At 48.1% G+C, this 17830-nt stretch overlaps 1 protein-coding gene across 6 annotated transcripts in view; it reads left to right on the top strand.

The window, feature by feature from the left end:
* The window catches only part of IFT140 (intraflagellar transport 140), a 138457-nt gene that overhangs the window by 43154 nt on the left and 77473 nt on the right, over window positions 1-17830 (top strand). For 2 of the 6 annotated variants that reach the window (XM_083152999.1, XM_083152998.1), the window contains exons 1-2: window positions 14264-14396; window positions 16368-16544. In XM_083152999.1, coding sequence (XP_083009125.1) covers window positions 16398-16544 — 147 coding nt within the window. In that variant the 5' untranslated portion in view covers window positions 14264-14396; window positions 16368-16397. Of the gene's footprint in view, window positions 1-14263; window positions 14401-15495; window positions 15515-16367; window positions 16545-17830 lie in introns of those variants that run through there. The other 4 variants (XM_083153001.1, XM_083153002.1, XM_083153000.1 and 1 more) reach the window with 3 other exon arrangements.

The following is a 17830-nucleotide window of genomic DNA, read 5'->3' as shown; positions in this document are numbered from 1 at the left end:
GGCAAAATCATTCGATGGTGGACGATCATCAAATTATTTTGCACGCGTTCACAGATCTAAGACACCTCTCATAGGGCCTTATTCTAGTTCACTCTTTCTGACAAAATCCTTCTTAGATGGACAAAACCATGTGCACTGCAGGTGGGGAAGATGTCAAATAAGCAGAGAGAATTAGATTTGGGTGAGTTATTTTGTTTATGTGCAGGGTAAATACTGACTGCTTTATTTTTACACTGCAATATAGATCTCACTTTGAAGTAAAACCCCACCCAAATCTAATTCTCTCTGCACAAGTAACATCAGATGCGGGACCATTTGTCTACAACAAGAAGATAGACAGCCATTAGGTCGACACCATTAGTTCGACAACTCAATAGGTCGACATACCATTAGGTCGACATACCATTAGGTCGACATGTCATTAGGTTGACATGCCATTAGGTCGACACTGCCATTAGGTCGACAGTGTCTAGGTCGACAGTCAAAAGGTCGCCATGGTTTTTTTCACTGGTTTTTTTACCCAAATGTCGACACAGTCGACATGGACACAGTTTGAAGTGAACCGCAGTCCCTCGCATCGCTCGCTTCACTCGCGATGCTTCAGGCACGGTGCCTCGCTGCGCTCGGCACACTATTATAATCTAACTCCACACCCTAGTGGATGGTAGGGCATGAAATACCGCCTGTCGGCACATGTCGGCTCAAAAAACTGTGAAAAAAACCATGTCGACCTTTTGACTGTCGACCTAGACACTGTTGACCTAATGGCAGTGTCCACCTAATGGCATGTCGACCTAATGACATGGCGACCTAATGGTATGTCGACCTAATGGTATGTCGACCTAAAAGCATGTCGACCTATTGAGTTGTCGAACTAATGGTGTCGACCTAATGGCTGTCTATCTTCTTGTTGTAGACAAATAGTCCAGATACCAGTAACATCTGCCCCACCTGCACTGCATATGGTTTTATCCATCTAAGAAGGATTTCGTCAGAAAGAGTGAACTAGAATAAGGCCCATAGTAACAAAAATACGTTAGTCCATCGAGTTCAACCTATCTAACTTGTAACTACTGACTTGAGTAAGTCATATCTATAGGATTCCCTAATGCCCCTTTCAGACCGCACTTTTAAAACGGTAAATTGCCGTTTTTTTACCGTTTTAAAACGGTAATGTGTGCGGTCTGAAAGGTCCAGTCCCACTTAACCGGTTAGAAAATGCCGTTTTTTCTAACCGGTTAAAATGCAGGGTCCTACCCGTTTCTGAACCGGTATTTTAGCGCAAAAATCGGCTCAGAAACGGTATTTAGGACCCAGCCAATGAGCTGGGTCCTAAATTCAGCACAGTGAATACTTAATGAGCGCTCATTAAGTATTCACAGCACTGGAGACCCCCCGCGCGTGTCGACACCCCCCGCGCGCGTGTCGACGCCCCCCCCGCGCGTGTCGACGGGCCCCCCGCGTGTCGACCCCCCCGCGCGTGTCGGCGCCCCCCCCCGTGTCGACTTACCCCGTGCCGGTATCTCCGTTGTGGTTCCCGGCACTGCAGCTCAGTATGCTCGGAAAGCACTTATGAAAAAAGTGTCTTTCAGAAAATGGCTGCCCCCCATACGGAAGACAGTTTTTTTAAACAGGGTTTCCTATGGGGCAGCCATTTTCTGGAAGACACTTTTTTCATAAGTGCTTTCCGAGCATACTGAGCTGCAGTCCACAACGGAGGTACCGGCACGGGGTAAGTCGACACGGGGGGGGGGCGCCGACACGCGGGGTGGGGTGGGGGGGGCGTCGACACGCGCGGGGGGCGTCGACATGCGCGGGGGGCGTCGACATGCGCGGGGGGGCGTCGACATGCTCTCGGTCGACACGCGAGGGGGGGGGGGGGAGCTGCACGGAGGGGAGGGCTGAAGGCTGCACTGGCTTTGACCCTGTATTTGGAAAGTTTCCAAAAACGGGTCTGCCAGTGTCAAAAAATCGGCACTTAAACGGTAATATACCGTTTAAGTGCTGCGGTGTGAAAGGGGTTTTATCTGGCAGACCCGTTTTTGGAAACGTTTCCAAATACAGGGTCAAAGCCAGTTATGCGGTCTGAAAGCAGCATAAGTGGCCAAGAATGTATCCAGTTTTGATTTACATTCATTAACAGTAGTTGTTGTATCCACCCCCACCGGCAATGAGTTCCAGAATGTTACTGCTCTAATGGTGAAGAATCCTCTTCTTACTTCCGTACGGAATTTCTTTTCCTTGAGCCTCAGTACATGCCCGCGTTTCCTAAGTATAGGCCTGTTAGTGACCAATCATCTCCCAGTTCCATATGATTCCCAATCCTGTATTTGAACATACTAATCATATCACCTCTCAACCATTTCTCCAGTGAAAACATATTCAGCCTGGTTAACCTATCTTTGTATTCTAGTGATTCAAGACCTTGTACTAGCTTAGTTGCCCTTCTCTGTACCTGTTCCAATTAATTTATGTCCTTTTTAAGGTGTGGCGCCCAGAACTGAACACAATATTCCAAGTGTGGTCTCACCAATGCCTTGTAAATAAAGAGGCCCTATCACATTGGCATACCTTGAATCCATTCACCTTTTAATGCATGCCAGTGTTCGGTTTGCTTTTGCTGCTGCACTTGAGCAGTGTGCACTATAATCCATTTTATCATCTATGATGACCCCTAAGTCCTTCTCTACAGCAGATTTCCCTATAATAACTCAATTTAGCCTATAAGTAGCTTGTTCATGTTTGTTCCCATAATGAATTACTTTACATTTATCAACATTAAACTGCATTTTCCAACTTTCCGCTCACCTTTCCAGTTTAATTAAGTCACTTTTTAGTGTATCCACATCCTCACCCGCGCCCGGCATATAGTGCTACAAGCTCCAGAGGCGTAGCTAGGGTGGAGCCAGCGGAGCACAAGCTCCAGGCGCCGACATGTCACCTGGCGCCGAAGCTCTGCCACCGGCTCCCCTGCCCTACTCACCCACTCCCTGCTGTGCCCGGCATAAGTCAGTCAGCTCAGCAGACCCTGTCGCTTGGGGGAGCTAGTGCCAGCGTGGTCTGCGGGTCTACCAGTGCAGGGAACTGGGAAGCGCATCAGGGTCTGCCGGAAGTGACAGGGAGATTGCCCGCACACCGGGAGCCCAGATCTTGTGCAGGGAGACATCCACCACCCCCATCCAACCCCTCTACTACACCCAGTGACGTCAGAGGCTCTGCCTTTGTGCCTACCAGAAAGCCCTACCTCCTGGCTCCGTTTGAAGCCCCGCCTCCTGGAACTGACAGAAGCTCTGCATGTATGCTGCCTGTTAGAACTTCTGATGAGGTGAGTAGAGCTAGTGCCCACTGGCCAGTAGGGATGCCGAGAGGGGAAGGGGGTGAGTGTGATTGGTCTATTGCTCATTCAGGACATCACAAGCACAGGGGTTCTTCCTGCACATTTAGTTTACACATACTGCATCCTCTGACCCTGTTTCTGAGCCCCCCATGAGGAGAAGTGGTCCGGCTTCTGCAGCTGTGAGCCGGAGCCTGCCGTCTGCTGAGCAACCAATGTGAGTCTATGGAGTCAGGGGATTAGTTTGTGTATACATTTGTGTGCTGTCAGTGTATATACTCATTGTATTTACTTTATATACGCCCCCACCCATGGTACTAATGCACCCACCCACGGCACCCTCTTCAACTTGCAGTACACCCACACACAGCTGTACCAACATCGCATCCACCCAACCCCAGGACCCACGCTCCCATACCTCCCCCCACCCACACTACCATTGGTCCCTCAACCACAGCAACCCCACAACTGTGCCTCACTCAACTGGTGCACCCCCGCACTTGGCCAACCAGCATCATCCACATGGGGCACCCCCGCACATGCAACTCCACCACCCGTAGTATCCCTGCAACCGCCGCACCCCGACATCCACTTATAAAAGGTTAAGGGGGCGGAGCCCCTTACGATGGTGTGAAGAGCGTCCATAGGGCGCGATGAATCACCTAGTATAGTATTAGAAGAAAAACAGAAAGTCTGGCGCTGTATATCTGAATAAACACAATTACGGAATTTCCTATACCCAAATAGCTGCTGTTCTGACGAGGAGTTTGCTTTGGCTCCTCACATTCGAATACACAACAACACAACAAACAGAACTGTGCTGAGGTATAGGTACATTTAAAACACTGAATTTATTTTAATAAAAAATTCATAAAATAGATGAATAACAATTGTCACAATTGGCCTTTAGTTATTACACATACTAAGTATACCCTCAAGGAAATAAAGATGGCTGCAGGATTTGGATGGTTAGTTCCTTGTCAGAATTTTTAGTGTTAGTTACCAGGGGATAACTTTAGTAAATGCGAATGTTAGTAGGGGTTAATAAAAGTTACTGGTGCTCCTTAATTGTTACTTGGATGTCTGGCCAGACATTGTGAGGGAGGTACCGGTACTTGTGAGTTATCCGGGCTGCCGATTTCTAAATCGGGTCGGATCGGGCACATCGCATCGCATCGCATCGCATCGCATGCGACCATCGGATGCGATGCGATGCGATGACCCGATTTTTCCATAGGAATCAATGTTAAAATGGACTGAGTCCATTTTAACATGGAATTCAATGGGAAAAAGGGGTCCTTTTCATACCCCTACTATCCAAGTGGGCATGGAGTTGGATATAAACCTGTGGCGAGCGTAGCGAGCCACCGAGCCCGAAGCGTGGCGAGCGTAGCGAGCCCCGCGAGGGGACACAGAATACCGTCCCCTCGCGGGGCTCGCTTCGCTCGCCACGCTTCGGGCTCGGTGGCTCGCTACGCTCGCCACAGGTTTATATCCGACTCCATGCCCACTTGGATAGTAGGGGTATGAAAAGGACCCCTTTTTCCCATTGAATTCCATGTTAAAATGGACTCAGTCCATTTTAACATTGATTCCTATGGAAAAAATCGGGTCATCGCATCCGATGGTCGCATGCGATGCGATGCGATGCGATATCGCATCGCATCGCATCTGATTGTATGCCTTAACTTAAGGCATACAATCAAAAAATCGGCAGCCCAGATAACTCACAAGTACCGAGGTACCTGTTTGTGTTGACACGCAGTTATCAATTGCAGAATCACCTAAGAGGTGCAGCTTTATCCCGAGTAAAAAATTGGAGATCGTGTCCACTAGAGGTACCTAGGATGTGGTATAGTTTCTGACGCGTTTCCCCACCTGCTCTGCGCTATCAGCGGCTTTCGATGGTGTGAAGAGCGTCCATAGGGCGCAATGAATCACCTAGTATAGTATTAGAAGAGCTTTGGTTGTCCGCACAGACTGATACCAATATCAGTATTTCCAGATATATTTTCTATGTATATATATTTTTGTTTATCCCTTTCGGTTCTGGAGGTGCTCCCTGGGAATATTTGTTACTAGTACAAAAGAGACGGAAAAAAAGGATTCCCAATTCGGGGCACTCATTAAGCTGATATCTAGTGTATTAATTATATTGAGAGTATCCACCGACAAATTCAAGATTAAAATATAGATAATATAAGATTAAAAATGCTGCAAGCCAGCGAAATATAGACAAACATATATAAGTGCAAAATCATAGAAATAAAGTGATTAAAATATTGTACAGTGTTACTGTTGTCTATTCTGTCCTCCGTACCAATCAGTGTGAGTAACCACTGAAAATAAACGTCCCACTCTATCTGCTGTGATTGGATCTACTAGATAGTAGAAACAATGTTGCTGGGTAATAGAAACACTGTAATTAGTGTAGCCACACTAGAAAGAATGGGTGTAATCACCGTCCACTGTTAGGTGATCTTAATAGCGATTTACTGTAAATCCTCCAATCTAATTTATGCTGCAATGCAGTGTGTCTGCTAATAATTGCAGACTTTGCAGGAATTATTATCAAAGGTACTTAGTGGTGCTTAAGTATATTCCAGCGTGTTTATACACAAATGATGGTTAACTAGGTGTGACAATGGTTTTATGGAGAGTAGTCAGAATTGTCAGATCTGTTGGAAAGATTGGCAGTATGCGCTTGATGCGTTTATATATATATATATATATATATATATATATATAATATATATATATATATATATATAACTTCTCCAAATCCAGTTATTTCTGTAATGTACGCTAGACTAAGGCAAGATTATGCCCTGCTTGTACTATTGTAAGCGCTGGTACTTAATATCACTTGTAACCATGAGGTGCGCGTTACAATTCGCTACCACTGATAGTTTCTTTAATTATACGGCTGTTGTTTAATCCTGTCAGTACCAATGAAAATAGATTGGTGCAGGCTTTTTAGGCTGAATATAGTATGTAATGGGCATCATGTGTGGCCTTATGTGTAATTGGCATTACGGCATGTGGCTTTTTGTGTAATGGGTATTACAAAGTTTGCTAAAATGTGCAATGGGTATTACGGTGCATGGTATAATGTTAGGCCGTGCCCCGTATTCGACACGCATGGGTCCCACCTACTACAAATCGGGGGGGGGGTGAACGGTAAACATGCCCTTGCTCCGGGCATCGTGGAACCTAGCTACACCACTGACAAGCTCCCAGCCCTCGCTGCCCAGATGCCGCTGCCTCCGCTGCCTGCACAGAGAAGGTGAGAGGGGGGCCCGGTGAATTACTTTGCCCAGGGCCCAGGCTAATGTTAAGACGACCCAGAAAACGCTAGGAGTCTCTGAGTGTTTTAGGGGAGGGTTTGTGACATCATTTTGAGGCCGGATATGCCTTTTTTCTTTGCAGCGTGGAGCCATTGGATGGAGATCTTGTTACTCCCTTACCTGCATGCATTGTCCTATGGTGGAGAACTGCTGTGAGGATGATGCAGCACTGGATCGCCTATGTCGCGCTGGGTATACTGGGTCTCTGATCTGGAGGCTGGGGTCCTGCGTCTCCTGTGCGGCAACGCGGGCGGATCCTGTGCGCCAGGACTTCTCTGCAGCCTTGTGTGGCAATGGATTTCTTGTTCTCTGTGCCACTGAAGAGACAGCTGAGCAGAGGAATGAGCTGCCCAGGCACTTCCCTCTCTCTCAGAGGGAAGGACCCGGGTGCACCCTCAGCACTCCCTTGATGGCGGCCCTGAAATAGTGTGCCGAGTGCAGCATGTTGACCTAATGCTTGCGTCACCCTTAGCCATTTTTACCTATTTCAGGTGTTGACCTAAGCCCTGTCGGCCTTCTGTGGTCAACCAAATGCATGTCTACCTAAATAGCATGACCTATACCCGCTGAACTAGGCAAAGTGGCAGCAGTGCAGTCTGCAGGAATCCTTTCTCATATCTCAGCAGCAGCAGCACACATCCCCCCTCCCTCCAGTTACAGTGGGGGATTTCCTGAACGGGAAGGAGGGTGCTAAAGTGATTCCCATCTGTCTATTTATTTTTATTGTCTAGGAGAATTCTCTCAATTTGTTTGTTTTATATTATATTGGATATTTTACCATTTCATAATCACTGTGGCTGCATTTTTCTGTGTTTTATTGTAGTGGGTGTAATCAGTGCAAATGTAACTATTTTTTTTATCGATTGATAGTTTAATCATGGTTCCCAAATAGGTCTGTTATCAAACAACCCCAATGCCAGTGGATAACCAGTACATTTCCAAAATAGGTGTAATGTTCTTTGCAAACACAAGATGGTGCTGCTGGGTTCCACTTTGTTTCTTCCTCTTAAAACCTGCCGATATGCTTATATTAAGTGCTCTGTGTGCTGTGTGTGTGCTCTGTGTGTGGTCTTTATCTGTCAATGAGCGACCACGCATACAAAGTGCTTTAAGGGTGGTGTAATGTGTAATTACCAGCAAGAAAATCCACTTTATTCCTAAATGTTTAATGCACAACTTCAATCTTACCGGTCACACTGCTCCTGTACCAATTATTACAGCTGCTGTAAGGAGGCGTTAACTGTTAAGGCCCCCATACATTAGCCCGACTTGTCCTAAGGACAAGTCGGACCTGATTTCCCCCTGCAGCTCCCCGGGAGGGGGACACACGATTTGGCACTTGATGTGCCAAGTTTTGCAAATGATACATCGCATGCGATGTATCATTTGCAACTCCCGGGGAGCTGCAATGTGGAGCGAGCAGGGGGGCCGGGGACATCGAGGTGGCGGGCGGGGGATGCTGCAAGGCGGCTGGGGGGACGGACGCACGCTGCTAGTAGTGCGGACGCTGCGGGGGACACAGGCGGCAGTAACGGCGGGGGGAGCCAGGAGCCGGTCCGACGTCCTGACTCTGACCCGATGCGCACGGGACCGCGCATCGGGTCGGACCGGGTGTCAAAACCTGCGATTTGGTCCGATCCATCTGGATCAGGTGAAATCGGGGCCAAATCGCATAGTGTATGGCGGCCTTTAGTGTACAGGGTACATTGGTATTGTCAGGGCTGCACTGGCCCACAGGGGGACTTCCCATTCATAAACCTATCCTATGGCATTGCTCACTCTTTACTGTTAAGTTGGGATGATGGCCATCAGCCATGTTTTATAGCAGCCATTGTTGAAGGTCTGCCCACGCACAGCAATCATCCATCAATGGCTCAGGCATGGATGGTTTTCTGATGATATTTTAGAACCATTGATGACTATTCCTACTCCCAATTTTGGAGCCAATTCAGACCCGCTTGCAGCAGGCCAAAATCATCATTTGGCCCCTTCCCTGATGATTGGGCTTTATTCTTGCGCACATGGGCATAACTAGATATTCATAGACCTCAGATAGGGTTGCCACCGCATCCCTTTAAAACTGGAGACATATTAATTACACAGGTTCTGTGGCTGATTAAAAAAATACAGTTGGAATGAAGTCTGATGGCTGTTTAAAAAAAACCCAGTTGAAATTGAGTCTTGAAGTGAGCCAGCCACAGAACAGTGTGTAATTAATACCCCTTTTACACCAAAAACCCTGGTCGGACCCTGGTCTTTGAACGCTGGAGTTTCCAGGGTCTGACCCTGCTTTATACCCCATTTACACAGCACTTTGACCTGGGTCGGACCTGGGTCTGCACCATTTACACTGAACCTGGGTCAGACCTGCCTTTCCTTGTGGATGTCGTTAAAAATACTTGCTCGTTGCCAAGGGGGGTGAAATTGCTTGTTCTCGGGTGCTGGGAGGAGGGGGTGTCTGCGGCTGCTGAGGGGAGGAGGGGGTACCTGTCAGCCTGAGGTCGGAGTCGGAGGGGATGATGTGCGCCGCCACCACTGCTGCTGTACCTCCCCCCACAGCTGCGAAGTTCCTGCGGCGAATGGACAGTCAGTGGTGGGGGTCCCTCCGGCGCATGGGAACTAGTACTAGTTCACATAATAGCAATGTCAGGAACAAAACAGATAGGAGTGCACATGCGCAGTAAACAAATAACAGTGCACTAAAAACCCAGCAGAAGACATGCTCGCGACAAAGATGAATGGGGACAATAGGACAAGGTGGTGAGACCGCCCCATGGTGTTACCATATAGTAGGGCTCAACCAATACATGCTGACAGCCTGTATAGGCTTCGCAAAAGCCAGGCTGGTACATTACTAATAAAACAAACTAAAAAATAAAGAAATAAAAGAAATACAGTGCCTGCGACAAGGACAGGAGTGCACGCCTACCCATTTCAATCCAGGTGGCACTGCCTCCTCTGTTCTACCCGCAAAAGTAGGTGCCAATGGGTTTGACAACCCCCCTTATCTGCAGCACTGGTAACACAAGGGGCCTTATTCAAATTTTTAAGCAACCAATGTAGCTATTCAAATGTTGCTCAGTTCAGGCACACCTGGCCACTGGCACTTCAAGCTCACACCCTTTGGGGTGATTAGCTTAAATCTGTAAAAAGTCACCTGCTTGAGGTATTGCAATGAATGGGGTACGATTCAGTTTCTTCTTGGGGTGGGAAGCTGTATGTACTGCACACTTATGCAGCCATTAAATTGTTGCTCCGATCAGACATCTGAACATCAAACGCATTGTTTCTCCTCCAGAAGATGCTGGAAAAAGTGTGTAACCACGGGTAACAGGGCATCTGATAGGAGCAACAATTCAGTAGCGCCCATTTATTCCATCTGAGGGAGCAAATGTGATCTTTACTGATCTGATACATTTATCTGTTCCAGATGAAAGAAATACACATTTGTTGGTGCACTGGCGTGCTGCTACGGTGATCTGGGCAGTATGGGCTGAGGGGAGAGGGGAGGGGGTGTACCTGTCAGCCTGACTCTGAGGTCGGAGCCGGAGGGGATGATGTGCGTTGCCGCCGCTGCTGCTGTACCTCCCCCCGCAGCCGCGAAGTTCCTGCGGCGAATGGACAGTCAGTGGCGGGTGTCCCTCTGGCGCATGGGAACTAGTACTAGTTCCCATGCGCCAGAGGGACCCCCGATGCAGACTGTCCATTCGCCGCAGGAACTTTGCGGCTGCGGGGGGAGGTACAGCAGCAGCGGCGGCAACGCACATCATCCCCTCCGGCTCCGACCTCAGAGTCAGGCTGACAGGTACCCCCCCCCTCCTCCCACAGCACTTGGGGACAGCTTCCCCAACGCTGCACGCTGTGGACCCGCTGCGGGTGCCTGGACCCCCAGCGGGACCATTTACACCGGCCTTTACACGGGTCCTGTCCGGGTTCTACCCAGGTCAGGACCTGGGTAGAGGACCCGTGTAAATGAACACGGCTTGACCCCATTTACACCGCCGATGATCCGGGTCTGACCAGCCGCTGGCCCGGATTTTTCGGCGGTGTAAAAGGGGTATAATATGTCTCCAGTTTTAAAGGGATGAGGTGGCAACCCTAGAGCAAAAGTTTTTAAGGGCCCCTATTTAGCAACTAATGGTGTTAAATGTGTGTCAAACATTACTTAGACAGTAAAGATGGGCCCCTTTCAGCTCTTGGCCCCATAGCAGGTGCACCCCTTGCATCTATAGTAGTTAAGCCCTTGCATGCACGTATATGGGCATGTGCAAACCCAGGAGCTAAAGGTTTTGACTAGTCTCACACTTGCCAAGCCGTTCACCCCAGTCAGGGCGGGCAGGGGAGGACACCGGGCCGGAGCAGGAGAAACGCCCTGCATTTTGATTTCTCTCCCCTTTTGGCTATTTGTGATGGAATGTATACTTGTACACATCCCCTCACATGCTAGATAGGGGATGCGGGTAGTGTGGGGGACGGCATTTCTCAAAGCTGCGTGCGGCACTCACCCACCAGTGAATATACGCTGCATAGAAAGCATGTCTGAATCAGTACCTTTGTCCGTAGCAGCAATGCAATGCCATTAGGTCACGTCTAGGATTCCTGCTTCTTTGTTCAAATAAGTCATTGGGCGAGATGCATCATCGCTTGGAGATAACACAGAGAGGGATAAAGTACCAACTAACCAACTCCTGACATTTTGTAAGCATAGCAGTTAGGAGATGATTGGCTGGTACTTTATATCTGTCTACTTTATCACTCTCCAAGTATCAATACGTTTTGGCCTAATGTAAGCAGCTACTGGTGGCAGTATGGGTCAATGGTAAGCAGCTACTGGAGGCACTACAGGTGAATGGTAAGCAGCTACTGGTGGCACTACAGGTGAATGGTAAGTAGCTGCTGGTGGCACTACAGGTGAATGGTAAGCAGCTACTGGTGGCACTACAGGTGAATGGTAAGCAGCTACTGGAGGCACTACAGGTGAATGGTAAGCAGCTACTGGAGGCACTACAGGTGAATGGTAAGCAGCTACTGGTGGCACTACAGGTGAATGGTAAGTAGCTGCTGGTGGCACTACAGGTGAATGGTAAGTAGCTGCTGGTGACACTACAGGTGAATGGTAAGTAGCTGCTGGTGACACTACAGGTGAATGGTAAGCAGCTACTGGAGGCACTACAGGTGAATGGTAAGCAATTGCTGGTGGCACTACAGGTGAATGGTAAACAGCTACTGGAGGCACTACAGGTGAATGGTAAGCAGCTGCTGGTGGCACTACAGGTGAATGGTAAGCAGCTGCTGGTGGCACTACAGGTGAATGGTAAACAGCTGCTGGTGGCACTACAGGTGAAAATTAAGCAGCTGCTGGTGGCACTACAGGTGAATGATAAGCAGCTGCTGGTGGCACTACAGGTGAACGGTAAGCAGCCGCTGGTGGCACTACAGGTGAATGGTAAGCAGCTACTGGTGACACTACAGGTGAATGGTAAGCAGCTGCTGGTGGCACTACAGGTGAATGGTAAGCAGCTGCTGGTGGCACTACAGGTGAATGATAAGCAGCTGGTGGTGGCACTACAGGTGAATGATAAGCAGCTGCTGGTGGCACTACAGGTGAACGGTAAGCAGCCGCTGGTGGCACTACAGGTGAATGGTAAGCAGCTGCTGGTGACACTACAGGTGAATGGTAAGCAGCTGTTGGTGACACTACAGGTGAATGGTAAGCAGCTACTGGTGACACTACAGGTGAATGGTAAGCAGCTGCTGGTGGCACTACAGGTGAATGGTAAGCAGCTGCTGGTGGCACTACAGGTGAATGGTAAACAGCTACAGGTGAATGGTAAGCAGCTGCTGGTGGCACTACAGGTGAATGGTAAGCAGCTTACTATTGTCTAGCCTGTGGCTATTTGAATACGCACCATATAATATATTTGCTAGCCTGTGGGTTGCCAAAGCCAGCTACAGTATAAGCAGCAGCTATGACCAGTAGCTATAAGATGGTATGCTATCCAAGCCTACTTACATTGTAATACAGCTCGGAAAATGATCTAACACTTCATCATCTATTTACTTAGAAAGAGAGAGAGATAAAGTGGACATAGATTAAGGGGGGGTATTTTGATTCATTTGGTCCCCCACGCGTTCGCATGGGGGACTGATTGTTTGCGACTGCTTTTTATGCGCATGTGCAGCTGTTGTTTGCGAGCACCCACAGCGCTTGCACGCAGAAGTCTGGGCAGGGGGGGGGGGGTGGGGGGCGTGTCGGGCAATTTACATATGAATAGCCCAGCATTTCATGGGCGTCCAGAATATGTACAGGAAAAGGAGTGTGACTGTGTGGTGCACCAAGAGAATTTACAGTAAAATATAACCTTTATTGTTTAATTGGTAAAAAGCATTAGCGAGATAAAAGGACACAATACATACAAATACAAACATTGAACATGTGAAAATAAATTATTACTATCCTCACTACGTGGGACTCCACTATTCCACTTCAAAGGATTCTCAGTTATCACTGTAATAGTGTCAATTCAAATGTGTATAATTTGTTGCAGTTTATTAGTAAGTATGAGAGTGGTGGTATCTGATAAGGTTAATTGGTAACAGATCGTCCGTGCAATAGCTCAGACTGCTATATGTCAGCTAAGTCTGAAAAAGACCAGCGGTCCTCTATTTCAACAGAAGAATGTTTTATTGGGGAGTGATATTACACACCAAGCAACCACTGCACCATGGCTAGTGGATTCTATTACTGCGTGGTGTGCTGCGTCTGATGTAGTCAGTACGCAATCACAGGCCGGGCGAAACACCAGAGGCCAGCCGGTCTGTCAGCTTCGTGGCTGACCGAGATAGTCGGCAGTGAACGCCGCTCGGTCTGTCACCGTGTCTGTGCTGAGGATCGCGGTGCAGACGTCAGACACCGCGTACCCAGCACCCGCACGCGATGGTATGGCTGACCAAGTCCGGTCAGGTACCACTATGTATTACAGTCTTTCACAACAATTTTAAATACACATTATTAAATTAGGGGAAGGGAAAGTGGAGTCAAAACCACGAAGTGTGCGGTCGGCGCACGCTTCGCTATGGAGCTTCGTCAGGACCTGGCATCAAAGTACATGCTTTGGGCACACTATTAAATTCTTCATCCATAACCACTGGGATGGTAAAGTATGAATAAGTCCGGAAATAAAAAATCATGAAAAACTCATGTCAACCTTTTTCCATATCAACCTTTTTCCTGATGGCTTTTTGACCATGTCGACCTAATGTCGATTTTTTTTCATGTGTCACTGTCGACTATTTTCACTGCCGACCAATAGTGGTCGACCTTTCGACTGTTTTTTGAATAGTACACAAATACCTCTGTTGAAACAGCCCACATGATACATTATTCTGTACATTAAAAATACAGCAAGTGTTTTCTTGCGACATTAGACGGGTAATAACTGTGATATGCTGCATTTAGGACAGTTCCACAGAATAAAACACTGTAAGATGATGGAGCGCAAGATTCTTTCCGGAAAATAACGAGTGGTGTTCGGCACGCTCCGGAGATGCGCGTCCCGTCCCGTGTATTCGGCGCAGCACGTCTCTCATGCCGCGCTGCTATTTGCGGTCGTGTGTCACATGACTGGCTGCTCCGTTGTCCGGGTAACGGGAAAGCGAAGCGGGCGGCCTGGTACAGGGCTTCAAGCCTACCGAGTGAAACGACAAGGAGGCCGGTGGGTGAGATAATTAATGCTATGAGTGATGGAGAGTGGGTAAACGCCCTTGGTGGGTGCAGCAGGGTTATGGGTAAATGGAAAAATATAACCTGTATATAAGCATGACCTAGTATCCACAGTCATACACTGTAAGCTATCCCTGGGGTGCACTGGATGTAGCAAGTAGCGGTGCACATCTTTGCTGTGATGCAACATGCTGCAACTCCGCTTGCTGCATGGCACACTAGGCTGCAACTATTCGTAGCGCTAGCTATGGCTATATCTGTATATTGGCATTGAATATACCTAGATATGTCTACATACAGTACAGTAGACCCCAGGTTGTAGCTGGGTAGGCGTGCAGTCCGACCCCGGATAAAAGAAGTGTTATTCCCCGATCGAACCCGAGTTGCTGGGCAGTGTGAATGGGTAACCTGGGTTGACCGACAGCAATGTCACCTCAATGCTGCCTCCTCCCCCGCCTTTTGGATGACGTCCGTGACCCAGCAATAGGCCGGGTACCTGTGAGGAGCAAATGCCGGGTAGCTCCCAGGATGGACCATGTCCATATCCCAGGTGCGACCCAGCATTTGTGATGTGAAAGGGGTATCCGATAGTTCCTCTGCAGCCAGAATGAACATTATACATGCTTTGGGTCCTTCTGTTGCTCACCTCCCACATTGTAACCTACTCTGAGCGTTCGGACGCTGCAATCCCCACATTTTGTGTAATCTCTTCTAGTGGTAACTTATTTCCAGTAGGCAGTGGCGTAACTATGAAATATTCTCCCCCCTGCTGCAAATTTCGGCAGAGCCCCCCACCAAACCACCTTACTCCTCCACATAATACCGATGCGTCTGCCCGGGACCTGCCGCTGGCGAAAAAGTCTGCGGCCTGGCTCTCCCAGCTCCTGCTGCCAATCAAAAATGTGACACTCAGAAAATGGCTTCCCCCATGCAGCAGACCGTTTTTAAGGATACTAGAGGAGGCCTCCGCCTCCTCTAGCATCCTCATAAACTGTCAGCAGTATGGGGGCTGCCATTTTCTGTGTGTCACATTTTTTATTGGCAGCAGGAGCCGGCAGAGCCGGGCCGCAGACTGATTCGCCGGCGGCAGGTCCCCGGCAGACACAGCGGGTAACAATAGCCCCGCAGCCCTCCGCGCCCTCACCTTCTAAGCGCCTCCCTGCCACCGCGGGGGCTGCGAGCTATAGTTACGCCACTGCCAGTAGGGCTAATACTACATGCGCCCAAGATGGCTGCCTCACCTGATACCTTGTGAGAGTGGGATGCAGAAATCATGGAATTTTCTACCCAAAATGTCTGCACCAATCTTGCATTATGCTTATTTTGCAGTCTACGTTTCCTTTTTTTATGTCTGTGTGGCTTACCTGTAATGGTGGGTAGTTGCTGTAAGGTTACACCATTACAGGGCTGCTCAAACAACTAGCGCAATATCGTTTTGGGAACTCTTCCCAAAATCCCCTATGTGTGGCTTACCTGTTGCTGTATTACATAAATCTTGTGTATTGTTTTTGATGTCTGTAAAGCGCCTTGAGTCATACAGGAGAATGCGCGCTATATAAAATAATAATAATTATGTGTTTGCAACAGGTTCTTTTATTACAGCTTTATACTTATACTTATTGTGGACCTAATTAAAATATTTTACATGTAAAGCACCCTAAGTCAATTCTGTACAGTGTAACAAACCCTATACATATGGCATACATACCTACTGGGAGTGTCCGGTAGTTGCTCATGTGGCAGAATAGACCAGCATCCAAGATCCATCTGACAGTCATAATCAAGTGGCCTTTATTTTTTATGAAAGAACATAAAAGAGCAGAACTGAAGCTTATAACTAAATTATGGTTCCCATAGTTTGTGTATTGGATATGGAAATGTAAGTGATAATTTGTGGCATTTAATGTTATATTAGCGATAAGAGATATATAATGCTGATCAGCAGTTTTGTTGATTCACGCAGGTCTGGTCTCTAACTCAAGGACTATATGCAATGGCTGTGTTTTTTGACCATCGTATAGAAGCTCCGAATCCTGCAGCTCTGCCCTCCAACATCTCCTGGCATAACCACCATGCTCTGCTGGCTGTGGCTTCTGTCAGTTCCGGTGCTGGCGGTTGTGTGGATATCTACAGTGAGCTGGTAAGGTGCCCTCATATGCCACCATCACAGCACTGAGTCCAGTTGGTTCACAATGGGTGAAATTTTATAGGATGAGAGATTCAGAAAGTGAGAGATTTGGTAAGAAATCACCAGATTTGTTAAAGCGGCAATCATTTACACTGCAAAACCAGTTTGATTTTGTAGTGTAAATGATTGCCGCTTTAAAAACACTGGAGATTTCGGTACTTGTTTCCTAGCACGGCGCCCCCGATGTCCATCGTAGGGCATCTGATTGCATCGCATGCCATATAGCCGCATGCGATGCGTTTTTTAATTGTAGAAGCACCCTGATGGGTGCTTACAATGTTAAATGCACCCCCACGCCACCCCCACTATCAACGCAAACCCGAAGCGTGGCGAGCGCAGCGGTACCTCTCCTCCGACCTTTTCATACCCCCACTATCCATGTCGGCGTGGAGTTGATTTTAGATAGTGTGGCGAGCGCAGCGAGCCACCGAGCCCGAAGCGTGGCGAGTGGATGCGTATTACTTTACATGTATTCCGCGTCCCCTCGCGGGGCTCGCTGCGCTCGCCACGCTTCGAGTTCGGTGGCTCGCTGTGCTCGTCCCCTCTATCTAAAATCAACTCCACGCCGACGTGGATAGTGGAGGTATGAAAAGGTCAGAGGACGCGTACCGCCGTTGATCCTGTGGGTGGCGTTAACAATGGGGGGCCATTTAACATTGTCAGAACCCATCAGGGTACTTGTACAATCAAAAATCGTATACCATCGCATCGTATGCCATTGTATGGCATACGATGCGATATTTTATTGTACAATATCGCGTCGCGTCGCATACCATCGTATACCATATTAAGTGTTATGGTATACCATGCGATGGGCATCGTATACCGTATATGCTAGGATACAAGTACCGAGATTTCTTACCAAATCTCTCACTTTCTGAATCTCTCATTCTATTACATTTCACCCAATTAGTGTTCATTCTAGAACCCTGCATCTTTAAAAACCCACCTGCCTGGTGTGTCGCTCTCTGCTTAGTGCTTCTAACACAGAGTCGTCTGTATTTTAGCACTGATATGCAGACCACACTGTACTAGAAGCCCCACAGCAGAGAGCGACACCCCAGGCAGGGAAGAGAAACTGCACGGGTTTTAACAGATGACGGGTTCCAGAATGAACACTACACAGTGCTCTTTGTTTAGTTATTTTCTTGCTTGTTTCCTGCAAACAAGGAACCCTGTGCACATTGTAGGTTATTATTTGATTCACTCATCCAGTGTTTTTAATACTTATGTGGTTC

Source organism: Crinia signifera, chromosome 7 (genome assembly GCF_055691185.1).
Source record: "Crinia signifera chromosome 7, ASM5569118v1, whole genome shotgun sequence".
NCBI lineage: Eukaryota > Metazoa > Chordata > Amphibia > Anura > Myobatrachidae > Crinia > Crinia signifera.
This window is presented reverse-complemented; position numbering and strand designations above follow the sequence as displayed.